The sequence below is a fragment of the Orcinus orca genome, chromosome 9 (assembly GCF_937001465.1).
Source record: "Orcinus orca chromosome 9, mOrcOrc1.1, whole genome shotgun sequence".
NCBI lineage: Eukaryota > Metazoa > Chordata > Mammalia > Artiodactyla > Delphinidae > Orcinus > Orcinus orca.
The window spans coordinates 59,112,807-59,131,552 of NC_064567.1; the positions used below are offsets into that span (position 1 = coordinate 59,112,807).

Genomic DNA, 18,746 nt, shown 5'->3' on the forward strand with positions numbered 1-18,746 from the left:
TTGTCTTGGATAGATCGTATCTGAGGATATCATCAACTGTAATAAAAATTTAAAGTTCTAGGGGCTTACCTGGTGGTACAGTGGTTGGGAATCCACCTGTCAATGCAGGGGACACGGGTTCGAGCCCTGGTCTGGGAGGATCCCACATGCTGCGGAGCAGCTAAGCCCGTGCGCCTCAACTACTGAGCCTGTGCTCTAGAGACTGCGAGCCATAACTACTGAGCCTGCGCCACTGCTGAGGCCTGCGTGCCTGGGGCCCGTGCTCTGCAACGGGAGAAGCCACTGCAACGAGAAGCCCGCGCACCACAATAAAGAGTAGCTCCCGCTCACCACAACTAGAGAAAGCCCGCACACAGCAGCAAAGACCCAATGAAGCCAAAAATAAATAAAATTAAATTTTAAGAAGTCCTAAATGTCTGGCTTGATATAGTAAGAAATTTTTCAGCTGTAAAAGTGATCTCAAAGTTTAGATTTATTTGCTTTTTTATTTTGGAAAATGTATATTGACTGGGATGATTGTGTGTTATTAATGTTTATGGAATATATGGATAGCATGTGTAGCACTAGTATCTGTAGATGGATTACATCATCTTACAGGGTAGTCTTCCAAGAAAATGGCTGTACACTCGAAACAAATTTTATTACATGAAAACCATTCAGACTTGTACTTGATCCTGCTTCTCATCTTCAAATAATTCTTTTTTATTCCAAACACTTGCATGATACCTTTAGACAATTCATTTTTAGATGCCATGTAGAGAAATCATTATCCTTTAAAACACCTAACAAAAATCCATACATGCAGTTTGTGTCAGGTGGGGTTAATTTTCTCCTTACTGAACTGTGCACAGGAGAAGATATTTTGGGGAAATTTTATAATCCCTCTTTTTGGTGATTCAGTGTAGCATACTGGCTAAGCATGTAATTACTGGAACCAGATGACATTGGCACTGATATTTGCTGGCTATGCAACCTTGGCAAGATGAGTTAATCTTTCTGTGCCTCAATTTCTCCTTTCGTAAAATGTAAATGCTAATATTATCCTACATAGGATTGCTGTGAGGAATAAGTAGAATACATGTAAAGTACTTAGAGCAGAACTCTTGGTAAATCTTAGTTACTATTCATTGGCATCATCATATATGATCTTGCTGGAAAAGCCAAAATGTCATATTATAGTAGTAAGATTTCTTTGAATATGTAAGTTATACTCTTGTCATATATATATATTGGCACGTTAGCAACACTTTTTAGAAAAGGATCAATAGCATCGACTTAGGAAGACAATACCACCGTTATTTCAAATTCCTAGTAATGCAGTTTTTATTTGTCATGTTCGCTGTAATTCTGGTCTTCTTACTGCAAGTGCTTTAACTTGGATACTGTATGAACTATATAGTTTACATAAATTTTTAGTTTTATAAATCCCACATGCGATTTTGCTTTTGAGAGTGACATTATTCTCTTAAATTATCAGTTTAAGAGCAACGCTTCAGAGATCTGATTCAAGGAAGACTATCTGATTTCCTTACATTCCAAGGGAATCATCTGTTTCAAGAAGAACAATCATGCAGGCTTCAAGGCTTTCAGCATGAAAGATATCTTGTTCACCATTTTCCGTTAATTTGTTTTGCAGCTTGCAGTTCCCCACAATGATGAGTGGACCCGATTTGCCAGGACGCTCGTGGAGATTCGTGCGAACAGAGCTGACAGCGAGGAGGAAGGCACCGTTGAGTTATCTGCCTAGTGGAAATGAGCCGTCCCCACCTTGACCTTCTAGAGCTCAGCATCTGCAGTCATCAAGTCCGCTTGTATTCAGTGTCCATTCAGTATCAGTATTGCCGTGACCGTTTGGGTGCCATATTGTGCCAGCTTTGCTCCAAGTATTCCAGATGTATACTGTCCACTGACCTGAAATTCACCAGAGCATTTCTGTCTATATTTCTGTCTCAAAAGTGGGGATGGGGAGGTAGGAGCCTTTTTGCGTTGAGTTGTTGCCTTTTAACTACTTAGTAGCTGTATTTAATAGCTGGAAACCTCTGGTTAAATTTGTGCTTACACGCACTTCTGGCATAGTCCTATTAAATCCATATGAAGCCAGATATGATTACGTGCAGATGTGGTGTCATGCTATGGTACAGGGCCAAAGACTTGAGATGTGGCGTTTTACACGGTGACTCACATTATGAATGGATTTACTAGAAGAACATTGCTGCTCCTTATTTATTGTGGTGTGCTGCATGGAACATATTTATTTGAAAGCATTAAAATAAACGATCCTAGAGCATGTGCATAATGAGAGGACTGCATTGTCTCTCTGTTGCTGTTGAGGTTACATTAAGTTCCAAATAACAATTACAGTATGCCGGTTCCACTGAGGACATGAAATCTTTAGAGGTTTGTTGCAGTGAATGGAATGAATTTTAATGCCTATTATTTCTAGGTACTTTAACAATATTTCAAATATAGTTGATCATTGATATTTGTCATTCAAGCTAACCCAGTCTGACAAAAGTCTGTGGTTCCTAAATATGACACCAGTATTGCCAATAAAATGTTCCAAACCAGGTCTGCTCTAGTGTGGATAAATCCTTTGCTTGGGAACTGCCTGATTAAAATTCTGCTGTGGCCAGCGGGTAGGGGAGATACATTAGGGCCGTGTTAAAGATTGATAATGAATTTATAGGCAGCCAACCTGGCTGCACTTAAACCAAGACTCTGGTTTTATTTTTATGAAGGAACGTGTGTGCTATTTCTGGAAAGCGTTTTCTTGTCTCCTTCGCCAGAGCCACTCTAACCCAAAGACTATTTCAAGTGTTGGGAGTAGGAAGAACAGGTTAAGATGAACAAATACCAGCTGTTCCACACATTTCATTATTTTTTAATTTATACCAGAAAATTACATTTATTACTGTTGGACTAGGAAATATGTCTAAACAACTTTATAGGATTTTGTTTTTTCAAAAGGTCATTTCTTGCCTAGAGAGAATGAAAATAAATAGTGGCTGAGTCATGAAAAACATTTGAAGACAGTCTTTGGCTTTTTAGGAAGAGAATTTCCATGGTGCTTTGTTGGTAGGGATTCCTTGAGCTATGAGATTTCTTTTAATTTTGAAATAATGATATGCTTTTCTCTAAGTGCTATACAGTGTGTTAATATTGAAACTCTTTAAAAACATTAAATTTTTAAAGCTAAAATATGAATATCTAAAATATGTTTAAAAGCAACCCAATGAGACAAAAGACCTGTACTCTGAAAACTATAAGACACTGATTAAAGAAATCGAAGATGACACAAACAGATGGAGAGATATACCATGTTCTTGGATTGGAAGAATCAGCATTGTCAAAATGACTGTGCTGCCCAAGGCAATCTACAGATTCAGTGCAATCCCTATCAAATTACCAATGGCATTTTTCACAAAAATAGAACAAAAACTTTTTTAATTGGCATGGAGACACAAAGGACCCCCTAATAGCCAAAATAATCTTGAGAAAGAAAAACGGATCTGGAGGAATTGGGCTCCCTGACTTCACACTATACTACAAAGCTACAGTCATCAAAACAGTATCGTACTGACATAAAAACAGAAATATAGATCAGTGGAACAGTATAAAAGCCCAGAAATAAATCCATGCACCTATGGTCAATTAGTATATGACAAAGGAAGCAAGAATATACAATGAAGAAAAGACAGTTTCTTCAATAAGCAGTGCTGGGAAAACTGGACACCTACATGTAAAAGAATGAAATTAGAACATTCTCTAACAGCATACACAAAAATAAAGTCAAAGTGGATCAAAGACCTAAATGTGAGGCCAGACACTGTAAAACTCTTAGAGGAAAACATAGGCAGAACACTCTTTGATATAAATTGCAGCAACATCTTTTTGGATGCACCTCCTAAAGTAATGGAAAAAAACCCACAAAAATAAACAAATGGGACCTAATTAAACTTAAAAGCTTCTGCACAGCAAAGGAAACCATAAACCAAATGAAAAGACAGCCTACAGACTAGGAGAAAATAGTTGCAAATGACGTGACTGACAAGGAATTAGTCTCCAGAATTTACAAACAGCTCATGCAGTTCTATGTCAAAAGAACAACCCAATCAAAAAATGGGCAGAAGATCTAAACAGACATTTCTCCAAAGAAGACATACAGATGGTCTAAAAACACACGAAGGACTTCCCTGGTGGTCCAGTGGTAAAGAATCCGCCTTCCAATGCAGGGGATGTGGGTTTGATCCCTGCTCAGGTAACTAAGATCCCACGTGCTGTGGGGCAACTAAGCCTGCACGCCGCAACTACTGAGCCTGTGCGCTCTGGAACCCGCATGCCACAACTAGAGAGAAGCCCAGACACCACAACGAAGAGCCTGCCTGCCTCAATGACAGATCCCACATGCCGGAATGAAGATCCCACGTGCTGTAACTAAGACCCAACACAGCCAAAAAAAAAAAAAAGCAAACAAAAAAACAAATGGCTAATCTTAAAAAAGGAAAAGCACCTGAAAAATGCTCAACATTAATTATTAGAGAAATGCAAATCAAAACTACAGTGAAGTATCACCTCACAGCAGTCAGAATGGCCATCATCAAAAAGTCTACAAACAATAAATGCTGGAAAGGGTGTTGAGAAAAGGGAACCCCCCTACAGTGTTGGTGGGAATGTAAACTGGTACAACCATTATGGAGTACAGTATGGAGGTTCTTTAAAAAACTAAAAATAGAGCTACCATATGATCCGGCAATCCCACACCTGGGCCTATATCCAGAGAAAAACATGGTTCGAAAAGATACCTGCACCCCGATGTTCGTTGCAGTACTATTTACAATAGCCAGGATATGGAAGCAACCTAAATGTCCATCGACGGACATTTAGAGAAATAGAAATAGATAAAGAGAGAAATAAAGAAGATGTGGTACAAATACACAGTGGAATATTACTCAGCCATTAAAAAGAATGAAATAATGCCATTTGCAGCAACATGGATGGACCTAGAGATTGTCATACTGAGTGAAGTCAGACAGAGAAAGACAAATATATCGCTTTTATAGTGGAATCTAAGAAAAAGGTATAAATGAACCTATTTACAAAACAGAAATAGAGTCACAGATGTAGAAAACAAACTTATGGTTACCACAGGGTAAGATAGTGGGAGAGCTAGATTGAGATTGACATATACACACAACTGTATAAAACAGATAACTAATAAGGACCTACTGTATAGCACAGGGAACTCTACTCAATACTCTATAATGACCTATATGGAAATAGAATCTAAAAAAGAGTGGATATATGTATAAGTGATTCACTTTGCTGTACACCTGAAACAACATTGTAAATCAACTATACTCCAATTAAAAAAAAAAAAGAGCTACCATATCATCCTGCAATCCCCTCCTGGGCATATCTCCAGAGAAAACCATAATCCCAAAAGGTAGATGCACCTCAATGTTCATTGCAGCACTATTTACAATAGCCAAGACATGGAAGCAACCTAAATGTCCATTCACAGAGGAATGGATAAAGAAGATATGGTACATATATACAATGAAATATTACTCAGCCACAAAAAAATGAAATAATGCCATTTGCAGCAACATGGATGGACCTAGAGATTATCATATTAAGTGAAGTAAGTCAGAGAAAGACAAATATCATATTGTATCTCTCATATGTGGAATCTAATTTTTTTTAAAATGATACAAATGAATTTATTTACAAAACAGAAACAGACTTATGGTTATTAAAGGGGGAACGTGGTGGGGAAGGGATAAATCAGGAGTGTGGGATGAACAGACACACACTACTACATATAAGAATAGATAACCAACAAGGACCTACTGTACAGCACAGGGAACTCTACTCAATATTCTGGGATAACGTATATGAGAAAAGAATCTAAAAAAGAATGAATATATGTATATGTATAACTGAATCACTTTGCTGTACAGCAGAAACTAATACAACATTGTAAATCTACTCTAGTAAAATTTTTTTAAAAAGCAATCCAATGAAAAGTACTGGGGAAAAAATTTTCTCAAACATATGCTAAAGAACCTTAGAACAAATCAATAAGCCATGAGCTGTTATAGACCAAAGTCTGAATGATTCCGTGAGTGAGGACTATGAAAAGTGCTAAGGCCAGTCACTTGTAATAGGCACATGAAGAATTATAAGAGCTTGTATATGGGTATATCCCACCATGGTAGCTAGTCTCCAAGACAGTCTCCCACTTCTTGTGTGGTGTTTCCCCATCATGAACCTGGGATGACCTTGTGTAATGACAGAATATGTGGGAAGTGATACTACATGGGGTTCAGGACAAGGTTATATGAAGACATAGCTTCCTTCTGGGTCTCTTGGCGCACTCACTCTTAATTCCCCAAGCCATTGTGTAAGAAGGGCAACTACCCTAAGACCTCTAGGCTGTACAAAGGCCTAAGCTCATCACAGAGTGGCCATGTGAATATAGAGAAAGGTACCCAGGCAGCCCACAGCCATTCAGGTTCTCCCAGCTGATGTCCCAGATGGAATGTGGTAGCCATGACAATTTGCCTCTAAGATCTCGTTGCAAAGAACATAATTGACTGACAGCTCCAGCTGCTTTGCTCTAAAATACACCAGCATGTTTGACCAATGTCATGCTTGTCAGCCAAGCCTGAGCATACCAGGGATAGTAAGGCAGGCCTGTTCCTGGGAGATGTAAGAGTTCTCCGAGGAGAACTCAAAGGAGTTCTCAAGGACTCCCTGCCAGCATTGCTAAAACTTTCTCGGAACTGTACTTCAGTCTAAGACTAATCTTTGCTTTCCCTTCCCTCCTTTCCTTTCCTCCCTCCCTTCTTTCCCTCTCACCTTCTTCGGGTCAGATTGACACCACTCTCTGATGGCTCTCCCAGCATAACCTGGCTGGGGACATGTGACCTATTAAGGAGTAAAGAGACTAGACACCAAAAGAGTTACAAGAATTAGCACGTGCCATTAGGGGCCAGGATATGGTCTAACTTAGGCAATGTTCCATGTACACCTGAAAAAATGTGCATTCTTTGTATGTTGGGTATGTGGTTCTAAAAATGTCAAATAGATTAAACTGGCTGAGAGTATTGTTTCAATCTTCTATAATCTTACTGTTTTCTATGTATTCTATCAGTGACCAAGAAGGAGATATTAAAATATCCACTTATGGTTTTGAATCTGCCTACTTGTTCTTTAGTTCTCTCCATTTTTATTTTTGCATTTTGAAGCTGTTACTAGGTACATACATATTAAGTTTATTATATCTTCTTAATAAACTGACCCTTTTATTATTATGAAATTTCCCTCTAGTGTTTCATTTCAGCCCGAAGGGCACCCTTTAGCATTTGTTGTAGGGGAGGTCTGCTAGGATAAACTTTCAGCTTTTGCTTATCTGGGAAAGTCTTAATTTCTCCTTTATCTCTGAAGAATAATTTTGTCAGAAGCTGAATTTTTCATTGACAATTTTTTTTTTTTCCTCAGCAGTTTGAGTATCTCATCCCACTGCCTTTTGGTCTCTATGTTTCCAGATAAAGTGAGTTGCTTCTTTCTTGTAACTTTTTTTTTTTTTTTTTTTTTTTTTGTGGTACACGGGCCTCTCACTGTTGTGGCCTCTCTCGTTGCGGAGCACAGGCTCCGGACGCGCAGGCTCAGCGGCCATGGCTCACGGGCCTAGCCACTCCATGGCATGTGGGATCTTCTCGGGGCACGAACCCATGTCCCCTGCATTGGCAGGCGGACTCTCAACCACTGCGCCACCAGGGAAGCCCTTTCTTGTAACTTTTAAGATTCCTTCATCAGCTTTGGATTTTGACAGTTTGATTATGATGTGTTTAGGTGTGGATCTCTGAGTTTTTCCTACTTGGATTTCATGGAATTTCTTGAATGGATAAATTAATGTTTTTCATCAAATTTGGGAAAATTTTAGCCATTATTTCTTCAAGCATTCTTTTTACTCTTTCTCTGTCTCCTCCTTCTAGAACTTCCATTGTGTGTATGTTGGCATGCATGATGGTGTCCCACAGGTCTCTTAAATTTTCTATCTTTTTTCTTTTTGTTTTTTTGGACTGCATACTTTCAATTGATTCTTCATGTTTTCTTCTGCCTATTCAAATCTGCTATTGAGCTCCCTATTGAAATTTTCATTTCATTTACTGTGCTTTTTGACTCCAAAATGTCTACATGGCTTCTTTTTATAGTATCTATCTATTGATATTTTCTATTTTGTGAGACATCATTTTCATACTTTCGTTCTTTTTTTAAAATTTTTTAATTTATTATTATTATTATTTTTAAAATATTTATTTATTTGGCATCGGGTCTTAGTTGTGGCACATGGGATCTTCACTGCAGCATGCGAGATCTTTCGTTGTGGTGCACGGGCTTCTCTCTAGTTGTGGCGCACAGGCTCCAGAGCATGCGGGCTCAGTAGTTGCGGCATGTAGGCTTAGTTGCCCCGCAGCATGTGGGATCTTAGTTCCCCAACCACGGATCGAACCCACGTCCCCTGCATTGGAAAGAGGATTCTTAACCACTGGACGACCAGGGAAGTCCCCTCCTTTCGTTCTTTAGACATGGTTTCCTTTAATTCATTGAGTATATTTATAATAGCTGATTTAAAGTCTTTGTCTAGAAAAATCCAATATCTGGGCTTTCTCAGGCAGTTTCTATTGACTTTTTTCCATTGTATATGCCATACTTTGTTATTTTTTTGCATGTGTACTTTTTTGTTGTTGAAAACTTAATATTGTAATATATCCAGTAATTATAATACTGTAATGTGCAACTCTGGAAATCAGATTTTTTCCCTCCACAGGATTTGTTGTTGTTGCTGCTTATTGTAATTGTTGTTTACTTACCAAATTTTCTGAACTAATTCTGTGCAGTCTGTATTCTGTGTATGTGCAGCCTCTGAAGTCTCTGTTAATTTAATGTTTAGCTAATGATTGGCTCCTTACATGCCTGGAGCCAAAAAACTCTTCTAGTCTATGGCAAAGGACTCTGTATGTCTCTCTGTTGAGGTGCATCGTCACCTATCAGCCAGGCAGTTTACAATTCTGCATTGGCCTTCACTTCCGGTTTCTACAGAGCCTCAATGACAACAGGAGGTGAGATCTTAGGGCCTTCTTAGGACTTTCCTGAGCATGTGCACAGTTCTGAGTATGTGTGTGTGTGTGTTCGTCCAGATTCCCAGGGGTATGTCAGAGCTATTCATAGCCCTCAAAGATCTCATTCCCTAGCCTGTCCTCTCAAGTTTTTTGTTAGTCTATTGATTATCTTAACTGTTATTTATTACCTCAGCCAGCAGCAACTAGGATATCAGCCTGTGAATGTTTTGGACAAATACCCCCGCATCAGGAAGCAGCCTTAGTACTACACCAGTTCCAAGTTAGGTGCAATAAAGACATGTATTTTGTCTACCAGGGAGGAACCAGACAGGTCAGAACAAATAATTAGAATCCTTTGTGAATGAAGTACTTTCTGCTTCCTGTCGTACTGGGAATGTGAGCTGTTATTTTCAGAGCTGCTGCTGGACTACAGAGGGGGGATGGGACTAGAGTAAGTTAAAATGACACAAAGTTCATGATTCTTTCAGAGAATCCGGGTTGTTCTTCAGTCAGTGTTCCCTTAGTTGATGCAAGTCTTTGGTTAATTTCCAGAGTTCAAGAACAAGAGTTGATTTTGACTTTCAGCCCGTTTTTTATTGCTTTTATGGAAGGGCAGAATTTGGAGTTTTTTAGTTTGCCATTTTGGCTGATGTCATTCCCACCCTTTTATTTTTAATCTTTTTAAGTCTATATATTTGAAGTGTGTTTCTTGTAAACAGCTTAAAGTTGGGTCTTTCTTTTTTTTTTTTTCTAAATACAGTCTAATAGTCTCTGCCTTTTAATTGGAGGATTTAGTCCATGTACAATTAATGTAATTTTTGGCATGGTTAACTTTTTATTTTGTATTAGTAATTGTGTTTTATTATTTTTTTTTTTAGTAAATGTTTTTTATTGATCCCATTCATTCTTTGTTCTTCTATTCTTCCCCTCTGCCTTCTTTTTGATGGTCCAAATAATTCTTAGTATTGCATTACAGTTCATCTATTGACCTTTATTCTTTTTAGTGGTTTCACAAGAATGCAGTATGCATGTTTAACTACTAACAGACTACCTTCAAATGATGTAACAGAATAATACATTTACCTTCTCTCTGTCCTTTGTTCCTGTGTTGTCATGTATTTTCTTCTGTATTTTCTATAAATCCCACAATACACTATTATTTTTGCTTCAGTGAATAGTGTTTTATGAATTAAAAGTATTTATAAAATAAAGATAATTCTAAAAGGTTTTAAAAACTACTTACTTTCACATTTTTCTTTTCTGGTTCTCTTCATTTCTTTCTGGAGATCTGGGCTTTCCATTTCATGTTATCTCTCTTCAACCAATGAAATTCTTTTGGCATATCCAGTAGTAAGATTCTGCAAGAGAATAATTTCAGTTTTTGTGTGTCTAAATATGTCTTTATTTTGCCTTTGTTTATGAAGGTTTTTTTTTTTTGGATATAGAATTCCAATTTGACAGTGCTTTCTTCATTAAGAATGTTTTCTAAAATCTTGACTCATCTAAAATATTTTTGCCTAATCCAAGGCAAAAATAGAACTTTTTGACAGATAAGATAAAGATTTTCTCTTATGTTTTCTTATGAAATATTTATAGTTTAAACTCATATTTATGTGTATGATTCATCTTTAATTTTGTGTATGGTGTGGTTGTGGGCTAAGGTTAATTTTTATGTATATGCATAGTTAATTTTCCAGCAACATTTGTAGAAAAGACTATTATTTCCCCATTTTGTAAATATTTAAAATGTTATTTTCAGATACTGTTGGTAGTATATAGAAATACAGTGGATTTTTATATACTGACTTTGTATCTTGTGGTGTTGCTAAATTCATTTACTACTTCTAATAAATGTTATGTAGATTTCTTAAAATTTTCTTCATATGCAGTTGAATACTGTTCTACTTCTTTTTCCCCAGTGTATTTATTTATTTATTTATTTATTATCATGTTGCACTGCCTAGGGCATTGAATCATTCACGTGAAGTATCATATTAGCTATAGCTTTTTTTTATTTTTGTAGGTGCCCTTTATCAGATTACATTTCTTTTTATTTCTGGCTTGTGAGTTTTTTTTTTAAATGGGTGTTGAATTTTTCCAAATTCTTTTTCTGAATCTAATTTAAATAATCATGATTTTTCTTTTTAATCAGTATAGTATATATTTTTTTAGTGTTATACCTAACTTATATTCTGGTGATGAACCCTATTTGGTCATAAGGGATTGTCCCTTTTATGTGCATCTAGGCTTGGATTTTTCTTTGGGACAAGAGTTTTTAACTAAGAATTTGATTATTGAAATAGAGTTAGTAACAATATCTCTTTTTCAGTGACTTTGCTAGTATATATCTTTCAAGAAATCTATTTCATCTATGTAGTTTAATTTATTGGCATAAATTTGTTCATAGCATTCCCTTTTAATCACATTAGTTGTTATTTTTGTTGTTGTTGTTTTGTTTTTGTCTTTTTCTGATCAGTCTTATTAGTGGTTTCTAAATTTGGGGATTTTTTTAAAGAAACATTTTCATCTTACTGTTTTTTCCTATTGTTTTCCTGTCTTCTATCTCATTGATTTCTGCTTTTTATTATCGTCTGCATCTTTGGGGTTTAATTTGCTCTTCTTTTTCTTGCTTTAAGGTGGAAAATGAGATAATTGTTTGAGACCTCTCATCTTTTCTAATGTAAGCACTTAATAGTATATATTTCCCTCTAAGCACTGTTTTAAATGCATTGTAAAATATTTTTTTCATTGTAAAAGTTTTGATACGTTGTATTCTTCTTTTCATTTAGTTTAAAATATTTCCTAATTATCCTCGTGATTTCTTCGTAGACTCAAGTGTTGTTTGGAACTATATATTTTTCAGATATATGGGGAATTTCCAAGTATCTTTTTTTTAATTAATTAATTTTTATTTTGGGCTGCGATGAGTCTTTGTTGCTGTGCGCGGGCTCTTCTCTAGTTGCAGCAAACGGGGGCTACTCTTCGTTGTGGTGCACAGGCTTCTCATTGCGGTGGCTTCTCTTGTTGCAGAGCACAGGCTCTAGGCGTGCGGGCTTCAGTAGTTGTGGCACGCGGGCTTCAGTAGTTGTGGCTCGTGGGCTCTAGAGCACAGGCTCAGTAGTTGTGGCGCACAGGCTTAGTTGCTCCGCGACATGTGGGATCTTCCCGTGTCCCCTGCATTGGCAAGTGGATTCTTAACCACTGCACCACCAGGGAAGCCCCTCCAAGTATCTTTTAGTTATTCCTTTCCAGTTTGATTCTGTCATGGCCAGAGAAGGTAATGTGTGTGATTTCAATCCTCTTAAGTTTATTGAAACTTGTTTTATGGCCCAGATTATAGTTAATCTTGGTAAAATTTATCGTGTACTTAAGAAGAATGTGTATTCTGCTGATGTTGAGTGGAGTGTTCTATAAATATGAATAAGGTCAATTATTTGATAAATTTATTCAGGTCTTCTATATACTGTAGATTTTCTACCTGTTATATCAAGAGGAGTGTGTTGAAATTTGGAAGTAAAATTGTGTGTTTCTTCTATTCTTTAATTTTGTTAGTTTTTGTTTCATGTATCTGAAGCACTGTTATTAGGTACATATACATTTAGGATTTTGTGTCTCTGTGATAAATTGACATCTTTATCAGTATGAAATATTCTTCTTTATCCCTACTACTAGTTCTCTAAAATATACTTTGGCTGATATCAACATAGCATACTCTAGCTTTTTTGAAATCTGTGATTACATGGCATATCTTTTTCTGTCAAGTTACTTCCCATCTGTGTTTTTATATTTAAAGTGAGTTTCTTTAGATAGCATATAGGGCCTTGCTTTTTTTTTTTCCCTCAAATCTGATCTCTACCTTTTAATTGGAGTGATTAGGCCATTTGCAGTTAATGTAATTATGAATATGGTTAGGTTTAAATCTACCATCTTGCTCTTTTTTATTTATTCCATCTGTTTTTTTATTTCTTTTTTCTTCTTTTCCTGTGTTCTTTTGGATTTTTCTTTTTTTAAGGTTTCCACTAATGTCTTATTAACTAAATCTGTTTGGTTTTCATCTTCTAGTGTGCTCTGGGGTTTACAACATACATCTTTTACTTACTACACTTTACCTTCAGATAATAGTATACTACTTCATGTATAGTAGTAGTAGAACTTTTTGACAGTGTATTTTCATTTTCCTTTCTTCTTTTTTGTGCTGTTATTGTACATTTTACTGCTATGTATGCTATAAAACTCACAATACATCATTACTGGTTTTGCTTTAAAGACTTAATTATCTTTTAAAGGAATTAAAAATAAAAAATAGTTAATTATCCATTTATTTTCAATTCTGGAACTCTACATCTATTTGTATAGATCTAAATTTCCATCTGATATCACTTTGGTTCTGCCTGATGACCTATCATTAACATCTCCTTTAGTGCAATTCTAGCTGCCCGGTGAATTCTCTTACTTGTTGTCTACCTTATTTTGCCTTTGTTTTCAAAAGATATTTTCACTGGGTGTAGATTTATTGGTTGGCCTTGTTTTTTAAATACCTTAAAGATGTTACTCTGGCTTTCTGCCTTAAATAGTTCCCAAGTAGAAATCTTCTCTTATTATCATCCTTCCTTGTAGGTTATGGGATGTTTTCCTCTGGCAACTTTTAAGATTTTCTATTTATCATTTGTTTTCACCATCTTCATCATGATATACATTTCTGTTGGTTGATTTTTTCACTTTTTTATGGTTTATATTTTCCTTATTATGATGGGTGACTTTTTAATTAAATTTGTTATAGTGGGTTGTGGGCTTTTTTTGTTATATTGTTTGAATTAGTATCAAATTGTGTTCTGACAAGCAGTTAAATTACTTGGAATCAGATCTTTGTGAGGTCTGCTTTTAAGCTTTGTTAAGGGCAGAGCCGCCTTCATCGTAGTTCTTATTTAGTGCTATTCATAACATGACATTTTTCTGTGGATTCTACCTGATGTTCTATGTATTATGGAGGAATTTCTACTCCTGCTGGTGGGAACACAAACTCTTTCTCCTCTGTGAACTCCAGAATTTTTCTGCTTCTTCCTTTCCAGTGGTTCTTTCCCAAGTTTGCTATCGTTTCCTCCCACAAATGCACAGATCAGTACTCAAAGATTGGGGAACTCTCTGCAAAACTCCAGAGCTCTCAGAGCAGCTCCCTCCTGTTTGGTAGTTTGTCTTAAAATTCTAGCTATCTTGGCCCCCTGATTTCTGAGCTCCAGCTTTTCAATTCGGGGAGACGGCTGGGCCCTGTCTTGGTTCCCCTTCTCTGCACAGTGTCTGGAACCTGCGCCCAGGCAGTAAGCTGGTGCAATGGTAGGTCTCATCTTGTGTGTTTCCTTTCCCACCTCAGAGTTCACAGTCCTATTTTGCCTCATATTTAACGTTTTAAAACTACTGTGTCATATGTTTCGCCCAGTTTTCTAGTTTTCCCTACTATTCCATCATGGCCAGAAGCAGAAATCTCCCAAAGGTATAATTTTTAAGGTAGAAAAAAGTAAACTAGAGTTTACTGTCTATAGAGGTTAAAGCATTTATTTAATAATTACTTCAGGGCCCTGAAAATAATGATTATTTTGAAATTTATTGTTAGACAGCTTTGATAAAAGATAGTGGTTATCCTTTATAACCAACTCATGTCAAATGCCATTATAATTTGTAATAACTTAGCCAGATATGTGTGGTGTTAGAAGGGTTAGTTATTAAGCCAATCAAGACACTTTCTAAATGGAGTAAAAGGAAAAAATGCCACACTTAATTTCAAGTCCCAGAAAAGGACAGAAATGATGGTTTCTCTACTTTCACTCTCAGACAAACTATTTAAAAAAAGAAAGAAGTCACTTACTTTATAAGTAGTGGTCACAGGTAACCTGAAGTTCTAGGTCAAGTGTGAACTGCTTCTTTAGTTCAGAAGGTGATACATACACTGCATAGTGAGGCTGGACAAAGGCTGAGACCGAAAGTGTGGAGAAATCTCTGCTTTCACTGTAATAAAATTCAACAAACATTGGCAATCGCTTCACTTCTGTCTTCAGAAGAAAAAAGAATGCCTGTTTCAATTTCCGCTATCCCCAATCTTTCTTATTTCTTATGTTACTCTAACAGAGTGTAAGCTTTTTATAACACTGGAGCTGGCCCAAATGAAGAGGTCATCAGAAAAAAAGCAGCCTCTTACATGGAGTGGCTAATTCTCCATAAATTCTCAAACTGATAAAGCATATCTGTATACTTAGAACTTACATAGGTAAATTCTGCTTCAAAACAGAAATTCACATTTTGAAATATATCAGTCTTTTGAAAAAGGAATATGACATTTTAATACACATATACATATATACACACACACATGTATATGTATTTATATGTGTATGTGTATATTTTATATATATATATATATTTTATCCCTTTTGTCCAGGAAAAAAAATGCTATAAATTTTTGGTGTGGGTTAGTCAGTAATTTGCTTTCATTTATTTAAGAATGGGTGAGGGGGCAGCAAAACGCAGTGGTAGATATCCGCCTTTAACTTTAGGGATAACAGGTAACTTGTTGGGAATAGAGTAAGGCTTTTCCACCATTAGGCGTGATGGAGATTTTATGTCCAAAAGTAATTCCAGCAAATCCCACATTCTGTAAACTGTCTCCATTCCCTCCAGACACACTTTGAAGCCAAGTACCCATAGATATTTACTTTTAAGTTGGTTTTCCATTATTTCCAACTTTTGTTGAAGAACGTCATTTTCTAATTATAGTAGAGATTTTTAAGATGGTCCAATTCAGTTCACGTCATATCACATTGCACTGTAACAGTTTGTAAATTTATCTCTGCTTTTTCCACGTTACCTTCCAATTTTAAACCGGTGGGGCAAATACTTCAAGTTTACCTTAATTCTCTCTTTACTGACTTTAATAGGCTGTAAAATAGTTTAAGATGAACCTCAAAAGGCTTGTCAGGATTCACCAGGTCCTCAGGCTGTGGAATTCTCTGATAGCAAATGCACTTACAATGGTAAATAATCTGAGATCACCCTTCCCTTCTACTCTAAGCTAGGAATGATACATCTGATACTGAGAACCAGGGGACAATAAGAAATTCTGGGCATAGACTATCATAAAAACTTCCTGTACTGAGTTTTATTGAGAAATCCTCATATGGAACAGGGCTTGGGGGGCCATCAGACCTGGATTCAAATCTTAGCATTCTTATTTGCTAGCTGAGACCATGAGCAAGATACTTAACGTCTCTTGAGTCTTGGTTTCCTCATTTGTGACACAGGGAAAAGAATAGTACCTACTTCAAGGGACGTGTGAAGGATTTAATGAGAGCATGCCTGGCATGTAATACTCATATTTAGTGAGTTCTTCCTGGCCAAAGAACTCCGGGGCAGGGCGGGGGGCACAGGATTACTTGTCCCCTTCTCATTTGAAAGCAGCCCAATAAGACACCAGAGCAAGAGCTTGGCTAAGTAGCAAAGGATGGGGGAGGGGGTGATGGGAAGTAAGGAGCATGTTATAATCAGTCTTCTTTCATTAAGTTGTGTTTCCCTTTCTCCATTCTGTAGGACAGACAGATAGCATATACAGCGTGCTTGCCCAAGTCTGCTCCGAGAGCTTAGTCCATTTTTAAATCCCCTTAAGAACTGCTCACAGCAAAATCAAGCATCTTCCAAAGGGGCAGGAGCCCTGTCCAATGGAATCAACTCAGCAGTGGGCACTGGAGCCCTGGTGGCCAGACCAGTGTGCAAGGGGTGTGTCTGGGCCCTCGAAGGAGCAAACCTCAGACAGGCACAATTAGTGTGTCTTCTTAACTCTCCTTCTAAAGTTATTCGAGGGGACTGTGGTTTTGCCTTGAGCAAACCCCCCTTAACAGCCGGGAATCTAAAAACAAACAACATTATTTTATTAGGTTACCCCAGCAGATGAAAGCAGAGTGTTCCATTTGGACTTTTTGGAGTCAATTAATGCATTAGCTAAAAACAAACCCTTCCGAAAGAGAGTTCCCGTTGTCCTCGGCAGCTTCTAAAGGGAAGCGCGCCACCGTGCTCCTAAGGACACAAACGTCAAGACAGCGAAGAACAGAGAATGAGTTCTAAATAATTAACACTTATTGATAAAAACTGTTTTAATGATATAGCTCAACCCTAATGTAACAATAATCTCAAAGGATATGATTTTTTAACTGTTTATTTTTAACCATGACCAGGAAATTTAAATATCATATAGTTTATATGAAAGTTCCTGACTCAAAGTAACCAACTAATTAAGACCAATTTAAATAAATAGTTGTAGTTGCTCTAATAAAAGAAGTACTTATGACTTCTAAAGTAACTGAACAATACATAAGACTATAATTGTTTTCAGTTATGGTTTTAACTCCAGCCATTAAAACCACTACTGAAAAGGCCTATAAAATAGGAAGATAATAGAGATTACTCATTGGGAAAAAAACCCATTTATCAAAAATCCATCCATCCATCCATCCATCCATCCATCCAAATAATAAGAGTCTACTAAAAGTTCCAGGCGCTATGGAACTAGCATCAAAGCACAGTCCCTACCCTTATGGAGCCCAATCTGGGCTTTCAAGCTGAAGACTGCCACTGTTTTAAAAGATAGAAGTGGCAATGCTTTTTGCTGCCTCAGACCTTAAAATGAAACCATTAAACACCCCCCTCCCCCCCACCGTGGTCCTCATAACATCAAAAACAGAACCCTTTGGTGAGGGTTGGGTTATTCCCAAAAGGTAAAACAAAAGGCACGCCCCCTTTGTGGGCAGTACCATTTGTGGAAAGAACATTTCACTGCTCTTACCAGGGAACGCGTCTTCTAAAAATCTTCGGGAAAATCCACATCCTGAAAGCGTTTGATTACCCTGAATTTAAAATGGGATTTTTGCTCAGTGGCAAAGACACAAATTCATCCCCACAAGGATGGCTTCTGCGGTAAAAAGCACATGATGACCCTTAGGGTTTATCTAGAAGGTTGACAAATGGGGCCACAAGACAGGATTCACCAAATTCCATTACTGGAGATTTCCCTGCCTCTACCTGAAGAATTCCAAGGTGCCTTGCCGAATACCTAGCCAGGGGAGGTTACAAAGTTTCAAGCACAATTTGTTCCCGGTTTTTATTCCCTGCTCACTGAGTTATGTGCTGTTAAACATTTCCAGAAGACTGTCAAAATGTAAGCATCCTGAGGTTTACATAGGCCACACCATTAAATAACATATAAGCACAAAATTTTAAACATTGTTTTCCAGCAATGGTAAATATTTTAGCTAAGTAAAAACTGAAGCTTGAAATGCAATAAGCATTTAAATGACTCCTTTCTGTGCCAGAATTCTTATTTTCCCCTGTGCAACCCCGGCTGCTTGGGATTAAGGCGACCCCAGGGAGCACAGCGAATGGTTGTGGGTTATGAGGTGTAGCATGAGCTTGGCGACAGCATGCCACCCAGCCTCAAGAAACCCAGCCACGACTGGAACCCAAGAATCAGTGTGTTCATTCTGTGGTCAGCTCCACATTTTTTCCCCTCCTAGAAAAAAAAAAAGCTGCTACAAAAGTCAGGCCTCTTCCCCAACCCCAAGCAATCATGAGGTGGACCCA

At 37.2% G+C, this 18,746-nt stretch overlaps 1 protein-coding gene and 1 long non-coding RNA gene across 5 annotated transcripts in view; one reads left to right on the forward strand and one right to left on the reverse strand.

Moving 5' to 3' along the window:
* The window catches only part of DYNC1I1 (dynein cytoplasmic 1 intermediate chain 1), a 497,106-nt gene extending 492,623 nt beyond the window's left edge, over window positions 1-4,483 (forward strand). For all 4 annotated transcript variants that reach the window (XM_049715134.1, XM_049715135.1, XM_049715136.1 and 1 more), the window contains one exon: window positions 1,637-4,483. In XM_049715134.1, coding sequence (XP_049571091.1) covers window positions 1,637-1,747 — 111 coding nt within the window. In that variant the 3' untranslated portion in view covers window positions 1,748-4,483. The remainder of the gene's footprint in view (window positions 1-1,636) is intronic.
* Window positions 1-17,045, reverse strand: part of LOC117199827 (uncharacterized) — a 33,697-nt gene extending 16,652 nt beyond the window's left edge. The window contains exons 1-2 of the long non-coding RNA XR_004481160.2: window positions 14,989-17,045; window positions 10,372-10,486 (exon numbers count right to left, since the gene is read on the reverse strand). This is a non-coding gene — a long non-coding RNA (uncharacterized LOC117199827). The remainder of the gene's footprint in view (window positions 1-10,371; window positions 10,487-14,988) is intronic.
* Between the last annotated feature and the right edge of the window lie 1,701 nt (window positions 17,046-18,746).